The sequence below is a fragment of the Strigops habroptila genome, chromosome 1 (assembly GCF_004027225.2).
Source record: "Strigops habroptila isolate Jane chromosome 1, bStrHab1.2.pri, whole genome shotgun sequence".
Taxonomy (NCBI): domain Eukaryota; kingdom Metazoa; phylum Chordata; class Aves; order Psittaciformes; family Psittacidae; genus Strigops; species Strigops habroptila.
Window position 1 is genome coordinate 85,934,285 of NC_044277.2, and position 23,887 is coordinate 85,958,171.

The 23,887-nt window shown below is 42.6% G+C and overlaps 1 protein-coding gene across 1 annotated transcript in view; it reads right to left on the reverse strand.

Annotated features, from left to right (window-relative positions):
• Nucleotides 1–23,887, reverse strand: part of SLC22A23 (solute carrier family 22 member 23) — a 111,030-nt gene that overhangs the window by 82,009 nt on the left and 5,134 nt on the right. The window contains 2 exon segments of the mRNA XM_030502868.2: nt 4,800–4,954; nt 10,328–10,431. Coding sequence (XP_030358728.1) covers nt 4,800–4,954; nt 10,328–10,431 — 259 coding nt within the window.

Here is a 23,887-nt window from a genome sequence, read left to right on the forward strand (position 1 = left end):
AGCCTGTGACTGCTCTTTAAACCAAAGCGTTTCTGCATCATTTAACAATTAATGGTTAACTTAGGGTGATCCAGAAAAACGTTCAGTGGATCCCTCTGTGATCACTCTTACTAGAGCTGCGTCAAGTGACTCAGAGTAAGGAAAGGTTGGTTACATAAACAGAAGGTAGGTGGCTTAACAACCTTGATCTTATCACAGGCCTGTCAGTGGAGAGAACTGCATGTTACTGCAGAGCTAACCCACATGTCAATGCACTGGAAAGGAGTCAGATGTTTTCCACATCCATCAATTTGGGAATGCTTTGCAGCGTTATTTATTGAGCTGGTTCAGATTACACAGAATAACTTCAGAGCCTGCAGTTTCTGGTGGTTTACCTGCCTTGCCTAGCCAAGGCAATGCTTGCTACTGAAGAGTCAGGAGAGGAAAACAGAATAAAATCAAGCACTGATATTGTTTAGACCATTCAAACTCCAAGAGCGGTGGGAATTATAAATTTGGGATGCTCTAGGATCTCAGACTCCACACATTTCCAGGAGGGAGAGAAAAAGGGAAAACAAGAGGAAAAAAAAAAAAGATAAATCTCACCCTTTATATTGACACCTGAATGGAAGTAAAATTATTTTACAAATCTGACATCACTAGAGCCCAACACCCAGATGCTTCCATGCTCTGTTTTGGCACTTGTTCATTTCTCAGTCTGGAGCAAGCTTTCTAGCACGCCGCTCTAGCTTTCCAGGATACATGTTAAAAAATAATCTTAAGAAGCCACATTTAGCCTCTCTCAGATCAGTGCCTGTGTAATTTAGAGGAGGAACAGGTTAGACTGACCTAGGTATAAATGAGAAAGATACATCACAGCTGGACATCTTAACCAGTCTGGAAGCTTTTGCCAAGCTTCTCCAGGTTTTTGAAACACAACTCATGATTTTTCAACAGCGTTTCTACCTTCTTTCCTCCTACCAGTGAAACAATGTGCCTACTCATCCTGCTACTATGCATCAGGGGGAACACCTGCTTCCTCGCTCCAACCTGGGAAAATGTTGTCTCCCTTTCAGCAAAGCTATTTCCAGAGCCTATTTACTGGTTTATTCAAGTCTAGACTTTATAATTTTGCAGCCTAATCTGTAGTTCAGTCATCCATGAAACTGCTGAACAGCCTTCAATTGTGTGCAAACTCGCGCCATGGCTTGTGCTGTCTGAGCTCAGGTACAGTCATTAGTGATGGCGCACAGCACTTTAACCAGCAGTTCATTAAACCTGCCCAAAGCATTTGCCAGAGGAATACAACTCTCCCCCTCCTCTCCTCCTCCTCAAACAGTTTAATTAATACCATCAAACTAGCTTTGACTCCAGATAGTGACAAAAGCAGGGATATCAGGGAGGAGTCAGATACAGCATAGGAAGTGATCAGCTGGAAGGGAACCTTTCTTCCCTTCATTCATTTAACTGGCCCTGGCTGGTGCAGGGCCACATGATTGGAGAGGGAGGAAAAGGAAGGGGGAACTCCTGTCCTCAGCCATGAGAGCTCTTGCATCAGCTCATTGCAGGTCATGAAAACAGGCCCTAAGGAAGGGACCCGTGCTGAGTCAGCTGCAGCATCTGGCCTTCTGCACAAGCACACAGGAAAAGGCTGCCCTGTGGTCATGGTCATACCCCAGCAATACTAAAGTGACCCAGAAGCAATACCCTCCCCACCCTTGAGATAATAAGATTTGCTTTCTCCCATGACTTCCACATTTACCACATGTACTTTGTCCCACATGAGTTGCAACCAGCAAGCAGAGCTATTTGCAGTAAGGGTGGCACTCCTCTCCTGCTCTACAGACACCAGCTGATGCATTACTCAGGCATACGTGACCTTCCTCAGGGCCTCCACATCTCTTCCTCTCCTTCTCAGCCTGCCCGAAGGAAACCCCTCACAAGACCAGCTTAGGGCTTTCCACCCCAACGGGTAGACTCAAACCTCCTCCTCTTCAGCTAGGCAGCAGGCTACAGTGCTGTGCATTCAACCGTGCTGTGCCAGCAGGCGGAGGGTGCCCATTCTTCCTCCCTGGATGTACATGCAGCAACAAATACCGGAACAAAAGGCACCCTCAGAAAAAATAGCTTTTCCCAGCTTTTTCCCTGCTTTCTTTAAAACAACCTGTCCTTCTCCAGCCCCTCACTCTGCACTCTTTCCTCCATTTAACTGCTGGGCAGGCTGTACATCCCTTCCCAACCACTGCAGCCAGAGTAGTCCTTAGTGCCTCTTCACCATTCCTCTTTCCAGGAGATTTCATCTCCAATCCCAGCACCCCCCTCTAAAAAGGGGCGGCCCAATTTCCACAGAAATCTCAGCAAACATAGTAGGGGACCTAACCAGCATATCACAACAGGAGGCTCCAGCTCTGTGCATCAGATGACTGCTGAGCATGGCACATCAGGAGCACTTTGCTCTCCTAGGGAGAGCTTCCCAAGGACCTTGCTGGTGCCTCACCACACAAGATGTGTGCCAGCTGCTCAGGAGCACAGCAACTCACTGAAGGTTGGTACCAAGCAGGAAAATGCTTCTGGAAGACAGTAGAAACTCCCCCACTCCATATCATCAGGAAACAAAAGCCTTTCAAAGCTGTGCGTGCATGTTCAAAGGAGAAGAATTACCTGGCTTTCATCCTCCTAGATGATGCAAAGTCCCACAGCACCTGGGAGGAGAAAGCTCCAGGTTCATTTCTCCTCTGCTTCCATCATTTGCAGTAAGCACCATCACCTGTGTAAAGCCTTTCTTCCTGCCAGTTCACTAGAAATTTCAGACAAGTCCTAAGCAGCTTCAGGCAAGAGGCTGTACTTGGAAGCGACAAGAAACTAGCTCACTACAACACTGAAGAAAGTCTGCTGAGGAGCACAAGCATCTTGGGTTCAGTGCTGTCCCTCCACAGAAGAAAAACAAGGCTCGTCCCCAGGCTCACTCTGCACCTTAGGGTAGACAGATAGGAAAACAGCATTAGGTTACCAAGAAGAGTGTGGTTTTAATGGTGAGGGCAACTCAACCTTGGCAGCTCTGTGCTTAAAGAGCGCACTTCAGCGTTCTTCCCACTCCCAAAGCATCCAAGACTGTTATTTACAATTTCCCTTCGGCAGGCCATAAATCCAAGCACAACTAACAAGCTCAACACGGTGTAAAAGGATCCCTGTGGCAGGCTAATTACCTTTGCAAGCTATGCAAGCCTATAAAGTTTGCTTCTGTACAGAGGCTTTGAAAACTAATGACTGTCTAGCAGATCGAACTTCCCACTTTCTATTGTTCTGCTCAGAGAAGCCAGCTGGGAATTCAGGGGCAACAAATCTCCAGTGGAAGAAATCAAGGCCATTAAGAGAAAGGGAAGAGGGGCTAAACAGAAAGCTGACTCCACAAACGAGTGCAACAGCATGCTATGGGCTCCAGCAGAAAGGGAAACATGGTCAATCTAAATTGAGAGGAAGAACTTTTACATAGATGGCATTTCCCCATGAAAATCTTTATTTGCAATGACTCCTCAAAGTTAAAAAAATCCCAAACAACCAAAACCAAACAAACTCAAAACCAAACCAAAACCACAAAGGAAAACTAACATGCTGCATCAGGCTGTGAAAAATCCCAACAAGCCTACTTTCCAGCTCAATGTCATATTGGTAATGGCTGAAGCCTTCTCCCAAGGGAACTACACAGGTTAAAACATTTTGCAATAAAAGTGTAATGTCTTCAGTGACAATTTTGGTTTTTTTGGTGGAAAATTGTCACTAGAGATTACGCAACCAAAGGCAAAAGATGAAAAAAAATATGTATCTTGGATACCATTATCAGCTATAACAAAGAAGTGTAATACAGAACAAACTCTTGTATACTCTAGTCAAGCTTCTTTCCCCTTGGTGCAGACCAAAACCAAACAAAACCTGTGGAACTTAATACTACTTAACACTGCATGCAGAGTAAGGATACTGTGCTAAATCTTGATGGCTTAAATACCATCTATGATAGGAAATAAATAAAAAATATAAAAATCTGTACAGCAACTTTCAGGACTTTTCCAGAAGAAGAAATTCTGTGTTTTCCTTAGCTGACACGGTACTACCTGTTAATTACAAACAGCCAAGGAAGCAGAAGCAGACAAAGCTCTCTGGAGCATATCCAAGGGACACAGACTAGGCTGGTAGCATCATGCATGTACTCTCCAAAGACAAGGCCTCCAAAAGGGGTTTTCAAATGTTCTGGATACAGGTTTACCAGTCACCCCAGACACAAGCATGTAGACATTTCTTCCAAGCTTTCTCACAAGTTTCTCTCAGTTATTTTACCCCCAGTGAAACAGACGAAACCAAACAACAACAAATCTTGGTATCTTCTCACATATTTTTGCTGTCCTTTACAATCCTGAGGCAGGGACATGGGCTCTCTTGCTGCAAGTAACAGAGGAATTTCTGAAAAACTACGTACTGCTAGAGACAGTGAAAGTGGGCAGTCTCCTACTGAGTTCAATACTGCAAGGTGAAGCCCACTCCCATTACACATTATGGCTGCGACACAGATGACTCCTAGGTTTAAATAACAACAAGCAAAGCCAAAAAACCTTATAACTTTAAAAATGAGCTCTCAAACAGCTTCACAGTCTGCTCTGTAGCAACCTAAAGAGACAGCTGCAATTTCCTTACCAAAACTCAAGTGAAAGCTTTTTCAGTACATATGATTCTGGTTTGATCTGTTTGGACAAAAGCAGGAAGCCAGAGAACAGCAAACCACATTATCAATAAAGACACATTTATATGGGTAATAAAGGCATACTCACGCAGTGCGTACAGAGAGAGGACTATTCCAGCCAGGCAAAACCCCTCAAAAAACCTGAGTGTGCTGAACATGGTCACGTTCACTGAGAGTGCCACAGTCAGTCCAAATATCAAAATGAATATGACAGAGAAGAGCAGTACAGGCCGTCGACCAACCCTAAAAGTAAGTATGGAGAAACAGTGTTAAAAGCCAGCATGGACATAGTGCTAGATCATTACAATTGGCAAAGAGGAGGACAAGTCATGCAATCCCTTCCAAATATTGCCATCCTGGTTTTAATGCTTGTTCCATTCTTCTCATTTTATTCCTGCTTACTAAAACCCAGATTTCTTAGCCAGCTTTGCATTGACAAGTTCACTTCCAACAGGATTAAGCAGAGACAGCATATTGTATTACTGCTTGATTTAACTGTCATTTTCAAAACACCAAAGATGAACAAAAAAACATTGAGAAACTACTGTAAGGCCATAAACAAGTTCTTGGAGATTAAAAGCAGGTTCTCTGAGCTTTCTGTAGTAGCACAGGGGAGTGCATGGTGTTATATGGCACAGTTTATTTCTATTAACTATATTTCTCTATAGTCTACAGCCACAGAGCTTAGTGCAAAGGACTCCTCTTCCCAACAGACATAGGCTTTTCAGCCTCATCTGCAAGAGGAGCTGGCTCAAAAAATTACTTTTCTTGACCTCATTGTTGAGGACAAGCCTAACAAACACGGACTGAGCATAAAACAGGGCTTGTGCCACTTCACAGAGTCTTAGAGAGCCAATAGTAAGGCTCACAGGAAAACCATGAGCTCCAAGTCCCTCCACTTTGTATCCCCACAGCAGCTGCAGAGACCTGCAAAATGAGCCTGAATAGAATGCAAGGAAGAAACCACTCCAAAAATTATTACAGGCAACAGGGGTGTGAGGATTTGCAGTCCTTCTCTGCAGGCAGGCTTTGCAGCTGCAACCTGTAGTTGCATATGTTGGTGCAGTGCTATGAGCAGGAAGAATTACACTGCCACTGAATGTAAGGGGCACTTGCTGCAGAGTTTGACTCTCATGTCAAAGGAACATGAGATTTTTACACCTCTTACTCATATGCTCAGTGTTTATAATTCCCCTTTCCCCTCTCTTCCTGTGCAAGTAGAATGATATGAAGAACCAGAGCACATGGCTATTTTTAAGCAAGAATTGGATCATTATGTGGAGATTTCCAAAATTTTTCAACTTGTCAACTCCCACAAGTTTTCCAGTGGAAGTGAGGATCCCTTTTAGTCAGCTCCATATGCCATCTCCACAAAGAATATATGAACTTGCTTTTCGTAGGCAGCTTTCACAGACCCATTCAAAGCAGTCTGTCAGCTGCAAGCCAGGCATCAGGTTGAATGTCAGCACAATAAAGAGCATTTAAATCTCACAACTTAGTCCAGTTTCACATGCTGAAGTGTTTCAATTTAATAATTTCAGCAGATTGTTACCAGCAGCTATGAAGTATATGCATTTACAATTAGAACTTTAGATTTTGCTTTACATAAAATGGAACAAAATCAATATAATATGGGGTGAAGGGCTAAAAAAGGAGATTATAATTGTTATATTTTTTTACATTTTTGGGAACTGGCAGAGTGCACCAGTATGTGTGCATCATTCACACTTTTTTCAAAGTCACACCTAAAAAGGCAATGTCATGGCTCCTTGCATTTTTCAGCTGTAGCATCTCAAATCTTTCAGCTGGGCATCTCAAAGATTTACCTTCTTAGTGTTAACCATTCAATGTTTTTAGAACAGAACAATGTTTTGAAACAGAACCAATGTGCAAACTGAAGAATGCAAGGTCAAAGCAGACTGCTCACAATCAGCATATAAATCCAGGCCACCAGAAGATGAACTACTGTTGAGCTAGGGGTGGGAACAAAACATCACTGCCTCAGTGATATGCAATGCACTGTGAACATACTGGATACCAGGGCAGTTACTGCTGTATGTGCTTCATATTTTATGTTTATGGAACACAAAGCGCTTGGGTAGGAAGGTGAAGTACCTCACATAAAACCTTGAATACAGAAAAAAATCCCTATGAACTCTGTGTTATCAGTGATCTGTGCAGGCTTTTGCAGCCCTATTTTCGTAATCACCAAGCTGTAATTCATACTAATTAGTATTTGTGGAAGTGTTTTGTAGATGAAAGGCATTATGCAAACACTCAGAATTAGGAGCTTAATTCTCATCACAAGCCTGACCTGCATTCACTGATGTCGATTAAAAAAAGACCTCATGCTTCGCATACTTCAGTTCCCTCCTTCCCTTCCTCCCACCCCCTGTACTCAAGGTTATCCATCATTAGGACACATTAGGACACATTAGGTAGAATTTCTTCTACCATTATACAAGTTATGCAAAGGAATGGTTGCTGCTAACGAAGAATCGGGAAATCCAAAAGCCTCCTGGGCCCGTGAAAGCCAGCTGAGGCCAAAAAACCCTCTGGTAAGAAGGATCACCAGCACCTCCTCCCAGACTCAAAACTAGTCTCCTTCCTCCCCAGGGCATGCAGCACATTGCTCAAAACTCAAAGTTCTAGGGTAGCTATCAGCCATATATTTGGTGATTCAGCAGTGGTTTGACAGGATGGTGTCTTGGGTCGGGGGGAGGGAGCCTTTTATTTGTAGAGAGAATTATCTGACTAATAGTACATGGAAATGCTTGTGAGAGATTAAACCATACACAATCTCCCTAGTATAACAGCCCTGGGATGCTATCTGCTGCTGTCCAAGCTATTCCGGAGAGAGATTTCTGTGCCATCCAAGTCTCAGCCTACACTGTATACTATTATCTAGATCAAATGCTAAATGCTGCCTGCACAGGTAAATAACTAGGGATACAAGCAACCCCGGGCTTTTGAAGAATCTGCAATCCACACAGTGTGATATGCAGATGCATCAAAAAGATATTCCTAATATTGTCAGAGTTGCACCACAGGAGGAAAGTAGATGGTTGGAGGACAAGGTCTCATTTTCCCATGCTCCTACGCATGTACCTTGTCACCCTCAGAAGACTGAGCTTTGCTCTTGCAGCCAATCAGATCGTTCTTTCCATGACATTCTCTGCAGGTTTTTCCTCTCGGTCCTGGGACTTGAATTGGCACAAAGGCTCCAAAACCCACCAGAACAGGTGCAAAGCACAGGCAGAGACCTACTATCTTGATACTACATGACCACCAAGCCCAACTGCTCTAGAAGGAAGCCTTCCACAATGATCTCAACAGCCTCTGTCCAGAGCAGGCAAAATTGCCTGTGCCACTCTGCCTGTTGAACAAGTAACTTATTCAGCCATTAGACACAGCTGGTCTTCACACAGGCAAACTAGTTTACAGACGTTCTTCCCATAGATTCTTCACACAGAGCTATCCCAGCATGCACACCTACTGTATTTTGAGCATAGACCACTCAGTTTACGTAGCAAATGACCTTAAGACACTCTATGCCTTTGCCACATACAGCTTTAAAAGCCTTCTTTCAAAAAGGGAAAGCAAAGCCCCTCATGGTACAAAGTATCTTCTAATTATCTAAACTGGAGAGTGGTATAAGGTAAATGAAAACAGATTTTTAAAGTTTGTAACCCTTTTATACATTACTCTGTTTAATCTCCCCTGCTATTGCTTGGGACCGACATCCTTTTTTTCTTCTTCTCTTTTTACAGTACAATCCCCTTTGTATTCGTCTCTTCACAGAACTCCCTGACTTACTGGAAACTCAAGTTGTGATTAAATAGCAAAGTAAATCCCATTTAGGTCTTCTTTTACCAGCCCCAAATGCTACTGCTAAAGGACAAAAAGACTATTCAGTACAGGACCCCTACTGGGTCAGTTACTTCAGATGGCAAGGACGGGGACTGAAGAGGAGCATGAGGACCAGCTTTGGTGGCAGCAAACAATGTCCTTCCTGGTCACCCATGAAAGGGCAAGGGGGTCAATGTACCATTCACCCACCACAAGTTACACTTTTTCTCCTTTGCACCACAGCTGGAAACCAGATTCTCCCTAAGCTCTCCTGAACTCACTAGACAAAACAAACCAAAAAACAACCCAAAACACAAACCACCACAAAAAGAGAAAAATACCACAATTCCACATTTTTGTATCAGGGTAATTTTATGCTGCATTAACTCAGCTAAGTAGCTTGCTTGCTTGCAGAGGGGTCCAACAAGCGCACATGGCAGCACAAAATACACACTGGGGACAGAATGGATGGAAGAGCAGGATGCGCCTTGTGGTGGCGAGAGCTATCTGTTTACTGCAATTCTCTCTTGAAGCCAGTGCCTTGGGCAATAAGTTGTTCACTTACTTGTAACTTTTTTGTCAATTATAGCAGCATTTTCCTAACTTGGGAATAAATCTGCTTTCTCCACACCGATTCCTTTTTAGGAAAACCAAGCAAGATCGTCACTATACTTTCTACGTGTTGTTAGAGCCCTGTTTTACTTTGGTATTTTAATCAAATTCAACTGTATTTCATCGTGCATGTTCCGTACTTCACTGAAAAGTCATGATTCTTCACTTGTCTAAAAACTTCTAGTGACTATTCAAGAATTAAGATGCAATTTTGCTACAAATGCTTGAGCCAAATTACTGCGTGGCTGCAGGGGGCCTTTTCTCTCTCAACTGACTGGTGAGTTGCTGCAGCTTTGTAGGATTTCCCTAATAGGGAACTCTTCTTCCTTTTCTGTTTTAATGAATGGCAAAAGAGTTAACTTGGGGCCATTTAAAGCACCAACATTGGCAAGTGTGCTGGAAGCCACTGAAATGACTGGGATGACAACGCAGAGCTATTGTTTCAGATGCTGCAAGTTTCCATTGAAATCATTTGAGTCATGCCTTTAATTTCCCCCCCTTCTTTTGCACTACAAGACCATTTCTTTAAATAAAAGCTGAAATCTCAGCATAATTGGGGTATCCAATAAGGTTTTCACTACTGCAATTTAAGGAATTGCACTCTGCTTGCAAATTTAATACCCCAATATTAACAGCACATAGGTCAGCAATTCCTTAACACTACATCGAAATGTTTGCTTAACAAGAACTTTAAAAATGGAACAATGGAAAGGTTTGCAAAAAGCAGCCTTTTACCCACCAAAAGGTACTGTGTAAGCACAAGGTTGATGTTACATTAGTCTTGTATTCAGTCAAATCAATGCTGCTTCCAATTTCTTTTGGCCCTATCTCTTGGTTAAAAACCAAGACCCTAAACTAAAGGCTTCACTTCTCTAATTAGAAAACAGTTAATTCTGTACTGGTATTACAGCTGTAATAAACTGTGTCAGTGGAAAATAACTAAGCCAACTATTAAATAGTTTATTTACCTTGATATAAATTACTCAGGTTCAAGCAATTAACAGACAGTTTTAAGCTGTTTATTCATCATGCTTCTTTCAGAACCTGAAAAATCATTATGCAAACATTCCTTATGAACATACTGTAGAAGAAAATCGAAACAATATTTAATATTGTTATTTGTAGTTACATTGAATTAAAATATTTTTCACTTACCAGTCAGCTATACATCCTGTTATTAAGTGGCCAAAGATTAATCCTACCAGTAGAGAGAATTTAGCAATGTGGACTTTCCAGGCAGAATCACAAACAAGATCCCACTAGAAGAAAAAAACAAATGAACAAGAATAGATAAGCTGAAATAAATTAGTTTCTCAGGTGTGTTTAGACATACTAAAATTGGTGTAGAGCTTCTTCCAAATTTCAGCCCTAGCATGAGTGCATGGAAACAGCAGAGGAAAGCTTTCGCCCTCAAGTCAAATCCCACAACCCAAGAAGCAAACTAAAGACTCATTTACTTCACTGAGTTTTATCAGACCCTTAATTATAAAAGGACAATATCCAACATGTAAATCTCCACCTTTCCAGGACACATGAGTTTAGACTAAGGAGCATTATCTCCATCAGAAATTGGTAATACTGGTGTAGCTGAAGCGTCTCACCATACCAGCCCCAGACACCTACTACCTGGGCCCTGCAAAGCCCACCAGCAGCAAGCCCAAGAATTTAAGAGCAAGTTCTCCAATTGACCTCCTCAGGACCACTTGGAAACATTGGGAAAAGCAGCTGCTTTGACACAGACCCCTGATGGCCATTAGCTTCAGACTCCCATGGACAAGGCATGAAGACACTTTTGTTTTCAGAAACACATCCCGATTCCTCAGGTGGTGGATGGGTAGGAAGACTAACTAATGGCACAACTCATCAGGTTAAGTCCTGGTATGGACCTGGACCAGGCAACTAGAGATCCTGGTACAGCCACGTGGCTCCTTGGGACAGCAGCCCCCACAGTGACATTTCACAGCTCAGAGATCAGACAGGGGCTGAACTGCTACTCTAAAGCTATCCTTGAAACTGAAATTACCTTTTCCATCCAAAGAAAGAGACAATGGACCTTTCCAGGCAACTTGTCATTAGGGCACTGTCTCATTCCCATGAGAAGGACAGGAGCAGCAAGGTTTCTAGTGAGGCTTCTCTAAACACCAAGATATTTTCCTCTGAGGCATTAGACTGAGCCTCAGGAGAACCAGGCTGCATTCCTGGCTTTAGCCCAATGCCCTCATTGCCCTCAGACATGTAACTTAATCTCTCTTATGTGTAAAGTGTGGATAGTACTATTATACCCTTGAATAAATGTAGGAAGATATGTTTGTTTGTGGTTTGTGAAGTGTTCAAATATTGATGGTAATGGGAGCCATACACATTTCATGACAAGTAAGTACAGCTAACTTTGGAGAGTCAGATATTCCAAATTGAAACTTCGCAGAATAAATGGCTGTTTGCATGTAATGTAATAGTAGCAGCCCTCTTGACACCAGTAACTGAAGTTTTATGACCAAAAATGCAAAGTAAAAGTATGCAATTTATTTTTAAAAGTCAGATCCAAGTTCAAAAGAAAGCTTCCCTCAAAAGAGTTCAATTAGCTGTGCTACACTTTAAAGCATTTGCATGACGTACAACCCTTCCACAAATAAGGCTAGCTCTGACTCAGCTCTCTGGTTCAACATCACAGGAGATGTCCTCCCTACAATATACCATGTCACCAAGAAGTACAGCACTTTTGTGTTACACAAAAGAAACATGCCAGCTTTCAGGCTTAGCCTTTCTGTTTTAGTTAAATGTATTTTTTATTTCCTCGCTGCTCTGACTTGTAGAAGCTGGGACATATATGTCTGGTCCTCCAACGTACATACTGAAGGCAGTAGTATGAGCAAGTGTTTTTTCCTCCAAATAGCTATGAATTATTTGCAGCAAACAGCTCAGTGCAGCAGTAAGAATTGCTCTCTAAAGATGTTGACTTTCTAGAAGAAAGTGGGGGAAATGTGATTCCTAATATTTGCAATTATAGAACCAATCTTCAGTTAGCAAAGAAAAATATCCACCCAGACAAGAAACAAATAAAACAAAATTCATCTGAGCTCCAGGCAGGCTTTCAAATGCTCTGGGTTTACTTGCACAATCCTGAAGGTGTATATGCGGCTTAAATCTGAGAAATCATTTTTGCTAGTAGAGAACAAATTAAGTTAATTAAAAATAGTCATATCTGTACAAGAACACTTTTTTAAAAGCAATCTCTCCAAGTTGCTAATTTTTAATTTTATTGCTGTCAGAGGAACGGTAATGTCATCCAAGTGGAAAAAAAAGAAAAAGCAGATAGCCTGGTACGTTCTCATTTTTATGGCTTACTATTGCTAGTCAAAGACAGCCAGCCCTTGCTCAAGCCCCAGGCAGAGAATGTGCCCTACCAGATTACACATAGGTTCATGGTTGGACGAGCCAAAGTCTCATGAAAGGTTGTTGTGAAATTTCTAGCCAGGACAACAGATGTCAATCCACTCTGGAACACTGGCACACAAAGTAAGAGTTTAAAAGCAGAGGAAAAGTCAATCTATCAGCACGTCCTTCAATAGCGCCTAAAATGCACCCACTCCTTTCGATAACTTATCTGTGAGTCATCATTTGTTTGTTTGTTTTTAAGGCTATTGCCCAAATCCCCAGCTGCTCTGAAAATAAAGACATGCATTTCCTTGCAAACCCTGCATCTGGCCCTTTCCTGCCCTCAGTTAAGCACTCGCTCTGCAGGCCAGCACAAATCCGAGCTGACTCCCCAAGCTCTCAAGGGCAGCCTAACACTGGTGCTGAAACACGCAGGCAGCCCCTGACCCTCCCCGAATCTCTTGCTCTCCAAAGCCCTCAGAACTCATAAACAGGGAAATGGTGAAATATTTCAACAGTTGCTTCAGCACAAACTTCCAGAGAATCTGTCATGACCCCAAATCACTCTCTCAGCGCTAAGAGCTCAAGCGTATCTATCCCAGATTCTCCTCTGGCAGCTGCCGCAAGCTAGAGAGTGGTCTCAAAGCAGTTACCCAAAATAAATTTGGTGGTTGGTGCCTAGGTGGGTGCCACCAGGGCATTCAACTCTCAGAGACAGAGGAATAAGGAGAGGGCACAAAAGAAAAATGGAGACTGCAGTCAAAAGCAGCCTCAGGTAAAGATGACATTGATAGGACAAAATACATATTTAATAGCTAGTGTATCATCCCCACCCATCTTAACACAGCATCAGAGCAAACCAGCAAGGCTTCGTCATGCTGAAAGTGCAGGAATTTTGCCAGAGACCTGCACTCCTGTACTCCCCCTTCCCCATGGAAAAGCCAAAGGCAGAGGACTGCAGCATCAGCTTTGAAGAGCTAGGAATAAAGCAAGAACCATTATACAGCTTCAGTGCTGCCTCACCCCTTACATACACCTGGGCTTGGCAGAGTGTATTCAACATGTGCTCACACAGCACGACCATGCCCAGATCCATGGCAGGTCCTGCTGTAAGTGCCAGTAGTTTCATCCTGCAAACACGACACTCAAGATTTGCTCCATAGAGAAAAAGGAGTGACAAGTTTCCACGTCCCTGCAGAACAAAATGCTAGGCTGGGCAGTGCTGATGACAGTTCAAGTGGCACTCCAAGTAAATCTGCAGTGGGAGATTGTCTTGGCTAGAGGATTACTGTCCAGTCTCCATCGCCTCTTACAAAAACTAGATTAATCTGGTACAAGCAGAGAGACCACTAAATCCTGTAACTGCTCTGGCTGAATCTCCTGGTCTCCCTATTGGGAGTTAACAGCATCCAACCTGAAGGAAGGATGCTGCTAAATTTACAGTGCTCTCTGAGATTTCTCTTTGTGTCCCTGAGTTTTGTCTGCCTTTCTGTCCTACATCCATCCTCCTAATGCAAAAGACCTCATAAAATTACTTGCTAAACAAATAAGATTGCATTGTTATGCTGAAACAAAAATAACCGTATATAGAATATGCTGGTGGAAAGGGAACATTTAAAAAACAAAAGCTTGTCTTTTTTTCATAGCAGTACAGCAATGTAGAGAATTTGCCACCTATGCAGATGTGCAATATATTGCAAGTGGGTTTTTTTTTCCCCATGTTGTGACAGCATTTTTTGTCAAAGCTTAAGGAATCACACCTTCGTGATCCTAATGTTTAACTGGTATCAGTGAGTCACCTCCCGTGCCCTGAGTCACTATGCTTCACATCAAGATGGAGGACTATTTGAAACCTGAGGTGCTTGGGAAGACATCCGGCAAAGGGCAATGCATCCAAAAAGTAACCATCCTATAATTTCTTTACAGGGGGGGTAAATCTGGAGAGGGCTCATGCAGTGAGCCAGTATTCTCACTGAAGTTATAAGAGTCATAAATGTAAAGTCTGCTGAGTGCTTGTTACTGCAAACACAAGCTGTCATAGTTAAGGGCTCTGGCCTCAAAAGCACTTGTCCTCAAGAGGCCATAATGCTGTCTGTGGCATCTAAGCACACTGAATACTCACTGAAAAAAGGTCATAAGATGCCTGCCAAGGATTTGGTTTGTTCTACCTTCGCCCTGACAGCATGGAAAAGTGCAAGGCAGACTTTTTTGTCCTAAAAAGAGCAAAGAGGTAGGAGGAGAGAAGCTCTGGTCCAACTCTTGCCCAAAGCCCAGCACAAAGAGCCCCTGAGAAGGGAACTCAACACATGCATCCTCTCCCCACGCTGTGGGTTTGCAGTCTGTTTTCAATGACCGATGCTCAGACCACTGTTGAAAGCAAGCAGACCCTTCACCAAAAAGTCTGCAGGTGGATCATAGTTCTGCTCCAACTGCTCTCTGCATTGGTTTCAGCACAAGGAGACCACAGGGTCACCCATGCGGCTGCCTTGGAAAGCCCTAAGCCAGGCACAAAGCTGCACTCTCGGTCCTTCCCCAGCCAGGCAGCATCAGCTGCTGTGCTGGCCTTCACAGACTGTCCTGAAGCAATCTGTGTGGGACTCTGTGTGCACGTCTTTCTCTGACACATCATATGCAGCCTCTCAACGCCTAAAGAAAAGGTCCCACTTTGGGAGCCCCAGCCTCTACACATCACATGTCACAGCTTACCACAGCCACCCCAAACCCCTCCGGGGGCAAAGCCACAAGCTTCCCTGCACATTAGATGGCAATTTTAAGACCAGTAAATGAATATAAGAATCTATCATTTGTCACTGAGGTCTGTGTGCGTTTGGACTCATCTTTCTTTGTTCCTCTCCTTCCTGCTTCATCTTTTCTATAACGAAACCCTGACAATTTTCCCTGCACAGCACTAGAATCCATCTTCTACATAAATACCTCATCTAGTGAGAGTTTAAAAATTATGCATTCAGATTCTTAGTGTTTCCAAAAAAAACCCCAAAATAAAAAACAAACTGAAGAAAAAAACCACAACAAAAACAAACCCACAACAAAAAAAAAAAAAACACCACTACGAACCACAAAGTTGGTTTTTTTTTTTTTAAGAAAAGAAAATAAGAAAAAAGTTATGCTTTTCATACAATGCATGTAACAAAGAGCAAAACAGTCTCTGGGTACTTATTTCTGGAGGAAAAGCTCCAAGTCAGCAGACCAAATGCTACCAAAAAACCCCAAACAAATAGAAAATAAAAAAAGTCAGTACTTCTAACATAATATATCTACCACTAATGCCTGTTCCCCAGTACTAAAGTATCCAAGTAGTACTCATAGCTAGAGCTACAGGAGACCTCTGCACCAAAGTTTTCACCCAGCTGCTACAGGGCAAGGCTCCTCTCCTCCCCTTCTAAACAACCAGCCAAATATGACACGCTGGCTGCATTTTTAATGTTAAAGAAAGAGCACAGGTTCCAGAAAGTGGTGGTGTGATGATCAACTCTATAGAAAATAGCTGCACAGTTAAACTACACTAAAGAGGTTGCAGAAGAAGAGATATGCCATCCCAATAGCAACACTCACATTTGCAGTGAGTTTATTGCTGCAGGTGTCTATTTCCCTCTTAACCATGGCAACAACAGAGCATTTAAACTATTTAACCTTCAAGGTTCACAGTAAGGATGCCTCTCCTCTGAGATCACAGCTAGGCAAAGCACTCTCTGATCTGTATTGCAAGTGTCAATAAAGTGTCCTTGAGAACACCTGGCATTTTTTGACCACCAGTAAAAACAGCTGGGTGGAAGTATCTACAAGGTCACATTTCAAAATGGGGACATTAAGACAAGTAAAAGAACAAAACAAATAATCCTGTAAGACTTGAGAAGAAGGTATAAAAATGAATGATTTCCTCTTTCTTTGACCAACCATACTCAGAACCAAACATCTCCAAACTACATCTTTCCTTATATTTTCATCAGACACAATTGGACTTACCTGGAAAACAGAAGAGTCATTAAAAAAAAAACCAAACAAAACCAAACCACTAGAAGAACAACAAACCAGCTATTGAGAGGTTTTGTTGTTTGTTTTTGAACAGCTACTCTAAGAAGCCAACACCACCTACACTGGCATGTCTCCACCCATGACTTTCAAGCTACTTCCTCTCTGTATACTACACCTCCAAGTGATGTGTATATCTAACTTTCTCCAGCTTTATCATAAGTGAATGCTTTTGCTGAAAATCTGCGAGCAGTGCCTGAGTGCTTAGGACCTCTTAAAGATAAATCCTTCTAAAACAAATTTCTATTGAGCAAGTACACATTGGTATTTTGAGAGGTTTATAACCATCTGAGCTTGCAAGAATATTTACCCAGGTAGCAAAAGAGATGCTGTTGGTACCAGAGCATCACCTTCTGCTCAGCATCTGCCGCCTTCTCATTCCCAACGAATCTGGGGTCCCTTCCAGTACACTGGAACTTGCTAACTCAATAGATGCAAAGATTTGTTTTGTTCAGCTTCTTACCCAATTCATTTTCCTCACACTCGGAACAACATTTTCTGCACTTTTTATTCTCGGAAACCAGTAAACCATTTCTCACCATGGCAGACACGTGGCAGGGAAACCTGCAGTCCTGGAAAATCACCCATGAACAGTGAACACAAGGTCATGTACACAGAAATTGTCAGGTTGCTTTAACTACAGACATGACTGACTGCCTGGGCAATGTACCCTTTGAAAAATAAAGCAAAGAAACTACTTCTGACTACTAGCACAAAGCCAAAGGTTCTGGAGACATGCGGAGGGAAGGGAATGGGGAGAAAGAGAAGAGGGCGCGTGAGCCAGACGACATGTGTTTAGCAGTCTTCCAAGAAAGATATAATTAGACAGAGTAGCGTTGTAAGAAAGCAGTTTCACGTACCTATGAAAACAGTTTCCATCCCTGCAAAACAGTACAGGACTACACAAACTTCCCTAATGGTTTCTGAGGTGTAACATGGTTAAAGTTGCTAAAATACATTCTTCAAACCTGCATTTGCCAATATGCATGACTTAGCTGTGAAATTTCCACACGAATTTTTGAAGTGCTTTTATTTAAGTCTGGTATTTCAGCCTTAAAAAGCACGCAGAGCCGGTGCCACACGGCCACACATCACTGTACAAACACTGATACATAAATCGGCACTTCCTCCTGGTTTGCAAACTTCAGTTCCATCGTGAAGATGGGACACTTAAGGCACAGGTTGTGTCAAGTTGCTTGCAATCAGACAGGCAGAGATACACTGCCTCCTATATTAACTACCTCAGCGTAATTTAGTCTGTCCCCACTGCACTGCACAGGGTGATGCTATCCTGCTTGCATCCAGTATGTACATGGCCTCATCACCCTCCCCGCAGCAGGAACGCGGTGCTGACAGAAGATGCGTCATCTGCCTGCACCCACCGAAGCAGCGCCAGGCAGCCAGACAAGCTGTACTGCACACATCTGTGTGCCCTGTGTCATATCTAATGCCTTTCAGTCACGGCTGACCTGTAAGAGCCATCTCCCCAGCATGGTGAGATAGCTCAAGCAACACTGCAATCACAATACAAGCCCAAAACTTCAAATATGCAAAAGGTCACAAATCAACTTTGTTTCAGAGCCAGTAAACTAACCTGGAAAAAGACTTCAAATTGAACACTCTGCACTAAATTATTCCTTAGCTTTCACCACAAGCAAAAGACACCCTCCAAGCTATCCGCTGAGCGCATCAGCAGTCCCAAGACACTGAGATGCCACCCGAAACACCGCAAAACTGGAAAGTTTCATTTACCCTTCAACTTCACACTTTAATCAGTAGCAATTAGCTTTTCTGTTCCCAACCTTGCTCTCATCACAGATCTGTTTCTTTCCCCACTGGGAAAGGGAAGAAGGAAGTTTGCTAAGTAAATAATCATCACTAATACGCTAACAATTAAAATATGATTTGTTAATCATATGACAGTCGTCTTAATACTCAACATGATTAAATCAATTTTAATAGCATCCATATACCACCCACTTCTCCATCACTACTTCTTTTATTTTCAGTAGGAGTTCCCTTTATTCTGAGACATTTTTATCTTCTCCAACCTTCACCCTCCCCAGATTAGTCAACTAACTCGTTTCTCAGCTGATGCGATCTGCTCCACTTTTTCCAACTCCATAATGTCATCCAACATCAAAGAGTTCGGAGATAGAAAATCTTGCTTGCAGCTTTCATTAACACTATATTCATCATTTTCCAGAGCAGAATCAGAATATTTCCATCTCTGTTTTAAATCTCTGTGCAGCAATTAAATACCTTTTCTACACATATTCTAACATCATTAGGAGTCACTGCCACAAAACTGTCTTGAATTTTAGATCCATTATTTGCTATAAGACTTGTAGCTCTTTGCCTCCCTCCAGCTGCATGAAAAGACCAGGAGCAACAATGCCCATCACTTGGACTGACAGATACACACACAGAAAAATGGTTTTTGAGTGCCATCCCTCAGACTGCAGCTTACAACCGCCTTTATTCTGAACAAGGTATGTGCTGCTGGGACTGACTTCAAAACCAAACTAAATAAAAAGTTAAACTAGTTATCAAATTTGTATTTATAACAGATCTAAGCACCATAAATAGAAGCCATATGCAAAACCCCCCAACATTTTAGTTAAATATTAATGTTTGTTACAACCCAATTATCAAAAACAAGTTAACACTTTGAGGACTGGTATTCTTCAGGCTGCCGAAACAAAGTGTGCATAAAACTTACTCCATGTGCACAGCCTTGAGAGGGCTGACATAACAAAACCTCATTTACTATCTTATGGGGCCTTTTTAAAAATGGGGGGAAACCTTTAAACATCAAACATGTCATAAAACTCTGAAATGGAGAAGAGAGAAGGAAGAGAAAAGAAGACAAAGCCATTTCTCGTGAGAAATACTTGCTCAAAGTCACCATAGATAAAAAGATCAGACACCTTAATTTTGACATGCAATTATTGCTGCCATGACCCTGCCCTCTCACCATTTGAGGACTACAGCTATTATAACTCAGGCAAGAAGAAAAGTACAGGGAGAGGGGGAAAAGAAGAAGGTCTGGTATTAATTCAGAGTTAAGTAAATATTAAAGGGAAAAAGAAAGGAGAATAATAATCCACTTGTTTTACAAATCAAAATATTAAACTGGTCTGTCAAGCTTGCATTGCTCAAGCAGGCAATGTTTTACACAGCCCTGGGAGACAGAGTAGGGGAAAAGGTCTTGCAGTTTAATTTACACTCCCTATCCTTCATAATATTTGTAGGATGGGCAATGTGACATTGTCTACACATTCATGGACTTTGGTCTGGAGGCTCGGAAGAGACCAGGCAGCTCCAAAGCACTGCAGAGTAACAGGGAAACAGTACTTGCGCCAAAATGAATTCCTCTACAACTCTCTGAAGCTGAAAAACCTTTTCCAGGGAACCAGACCACCCTGCTCTGAAAACAGTATGCAAGGGTAACTATAAATCACATGCTGCTGGACAGGGTGAACATACAGCTTTCCTGCATCTCACAAGTAGCATTCCTGATTCTCCTGGCTTTGCTACTTGTGGATCTAGACAGGCATCCCAGAAAGGAGTACAAGGAGATATATTCACTTATTTAGTCTTTTGTTCTTGTGTTTCAGTAGGACAACTGGCATTTGGGGCTCTCCCAAATTAGAAGACAGAATAAAAATCCTAACAAAGCCCATACTATTGAATCTTCTTCCTGGGGAGAAGACGAGTGAAAAGATGACAAGAATTTAAAAAAAAAAAAAAAAAAAAAAAAAAAAGGCACCTTCTCCATAGGAGTCAGTCCTACCCAGCCCATCAGCCCCTGAGCAGGTTTGCCCTTGCCTCATCAGCTCACAGGGCAGACAAGAGCTTCCACTCAAACACAGGCACACACCACTGCCAGCTGCTGATCCATCTCCCACCACGTGGGAATAGGCAAAGACCCACAGCATGTTCCCCAGCAGGTATGATGTGGCCTGGATCGGCGGGAGCTACTCAACACACACATTGATCATCACTACCTGCCGGGTTTTATGGGCTGGTGGCATGACAAGGTCCACAGCACTCACATTGAGCAGGGGCCAGCATGACTCCAGCATGGCACTGAGCAGCTATCAGATGCTGGCACTGGTTTTGCCTGGATACCTCTGCAACACACCCCAATGACACATTCTAGCAGGGGTTTGAATGTCCTTTCTCCGTCCTTCATGTCCCTTCCTGCCCCCTTGACTTCAAAAGGGAATTCAGAGTGCACACAAGGTCACCCGCTGTCAAAAGTCAACTGGAAAAAAAAAACCCAAACAACAAATTACTAAGCACACATTTCAGAATTGAGGTGACCAGAGCTAAACGGAAGATGTTCTGAGGGAATTCAGTGCAAGAATTGGAAACTCAGCATTGCTGCAAAGCTGCAACAGCATCTTTCCACAATAGGGTTCTCGTCTTCTACATGTTGTCTACAGCAAACCCCGCTCCTTTCTTCTACAGCAAGGTCTCAGCCTAATTAATTCCACAGTTACTTATGGGTAACCCAACACCAGCCAGGCTGTGCTGCAGAAGAGCAGGAGGAGGAAGGAGTACGAAAAAGATGGAGTGAGAGCAACTGTCCCAAGCAGGGACGCCAGGTAGCAGAGGAGAAACCAGCCAGAAACAAACAGGCTGACAGGGAAAACAAAAAACAAGGTACACAAAAGCACTGGATCCCTTTCAGGGTTTTCTAAATTTAGTAGCTCTCTACAATTCGTTTGGAAAGCTTAAATTTAAGACTTTGCACCATTAGCATGGCCAAAAGCTTTTTAGTTAAGGAACACCCTAAGCCTACTGCTATTCCAGATGTTATTTCATTAAAAAATTATCCCCTTCATGGCTGGCTGGCCTGTAATCCTCATCTCAGCATTATCATCAGAACTGGCTCCAAATTAGATGCCTTCTTAAGTGCCAGTTCCCCCTCTTTGACAAATAAGAAAAACATGAGGTCATCTTTTATAATCACACTCCTGTAGCCAGAGTAAGAAGATGTAAAACTGTTAGTGCACTTTAGAAATTTAGTTTTAGACTGCCAAAACAGCAAGAAATAAACACTGTAGCCTGCATCTTCTGCCACAGCATGGGCAGGGTCCATATATTTAAACTAAATGACTGAGATACAGGATGTAATAGGGAGTGGAAACAAAACCAAACAAAACCCCAACCATTTCAAAGATCACGTCCACCCAGGAGGACTGAAAAAAACAAAAACAAACAAACAAAAAAAGGCAGTTTTTTGACATACACACAGAAAATAAGGAGTAAGAAAGGCTAAATAGCAAGTCTTGGAAAGCAGAGAATGATTTTAAGATATTTCAATATAGAATTACCTTCCCGGATGATCATTGTTAGTTCTACCAATGCTACGAACTACTATTTATGGTAGGCTGAAATCAGTTTACTGTATCCAAGAAACATTATCTTAAGGATGATAATAAACATTAACTCGATGTACATTCCCGCTAGTGAAAAAAAAATCCATACCAGATAGAAAAGCTAAGACTACCTGAGTTCTCATGTCAGTACTAGTCTTAACCCAGTCTGTTTTCTAGACCAACTGCTTCAGAATTTTTTGGCCCCTACATAAAGTGCTCCCCCCAATAAATAAAAACAGTATCTAAGCTCACTGAACAAGTATTTGTAGTCTGGTTGTATCATACTCGGTTATCTGAAGCATCAGGTAATTTGCTGTTTTCAGGCAGGCAGAGGACAGTTCTTCACTCTGGGGAAACTGCAAGTACCGTTCTCAAAACAGCCATCCCCCTCCTTCATGCCACTCAGACAGAAACTCACCCTGTTGTTTTAGGGTGTTGTTCACCAGCGCCCTGGTAACCAGGAGGCTCCATCACCGTGTTCTAGGGCCTGCCCGCACACACTGTGCAACTGCAGCAGGACAGGCCGTTGGCTCTCGTTGCTCCCTCTTTAACGAGCAGATTTTTCAAGCCTGCAAACACTCAGACCAGCAACCACTAACTTTATCAGCTACCTCACAGAAGGAAGAGGGAAAAAAAAGCTTAGTATCTCTCCCATAGCTGAGGAAGCCATAAAAAAAAATTAGTAATAGAAGTTTGCTCTGGTCTGCCCATATCTCTAGATACCTCTGACCACAGGGACTTGTTGACTCTTTCAGCACCCGTTAGGAGCAGAGAGAGTCGCTTCAAAGTCTTGTCACAAAGAAATTAAGAATAGTCTGTTTGCCCATGGCAAGTATCTGTCTTGCAGGTCCTTACACCTCCTTCAATCTGTACAAGAGAAGCAAAGGTATGGGTGATTATTAGCTTTGATCTTGCTGCTTCTGACCCAACTACTGCATTGGGTACAATAGCTGGAGGTTTTCATCGATTTGGGACTAGATAGAAGCCAGTCAGCCGGGAACCAACACTGACAAGACAAATCCTGGCAGTTACAGGTAAGAAAGAGAAGCATCAGCATTTATGAAGTCTCCTTGAAGAGACCAGCCAATTGGAGGATATGCAGAAACAAGCGAGATGCCAGGCACAAATAGATGCCGTGGCACAGCTCTTATTTTGGGAAGGACTTTGTCAGAGTTGTTGTGGTTTAAGCGCTGAACCCAGGACAGAGTAATCCCTTCAAATTAATTAACATCTATATTCTGAAAGTCCACTTTAAATGCACACCTATCCCCTACACCAAGAACTATCACCCCAAAAGCAGTGCCAAATTTATCATCGCTATTATCACACAGATTTGTTTGTTGCACCATTTCCAGCTACTTGCAGATACCTGCAGTAAGTCCATGGGACAAGACCACAGTCTTGGGCACGTGTCACTGCACAGAGCCATTCCACTTCATTAACCCAGAAGAAAAACAAGAAAAAAAAAAAATTTAAAGTATTTCAAGAGAGTTTTCTATCAGGTTAGCGAGCTGGATCAGCTGGAGGTGTATCCAGAAAAGTGCCAGAACTGCCATAAAAGCAAGGGAAAGAAAGGCCGACAGGGCACAGGCACCTCCCCTTGAAGAAGCAAAAAACATCACATCACAGCCCAAATCGATCCAAGTTCACACCAAGACAGCACTGCCCCTGGACCATTTGGCTCTCATAATTAAGCTCCACTTTTTTTGAAGGTACAGTTTGCTAGAGGCTAAGCCAAATTGGCACAAGAATGATCTAGCCAGTGGCAAATAGGTAAAATGATGGCATGTTACTTGGGAAAGAAAATGACTCAACCCAAATCAAGTAGGAAGTTGAGAGCCAAGGAACAGCACTGCAGCAAAACAAGGCATCTGGAGCAGAAAAGCAGCCACAACAGGAA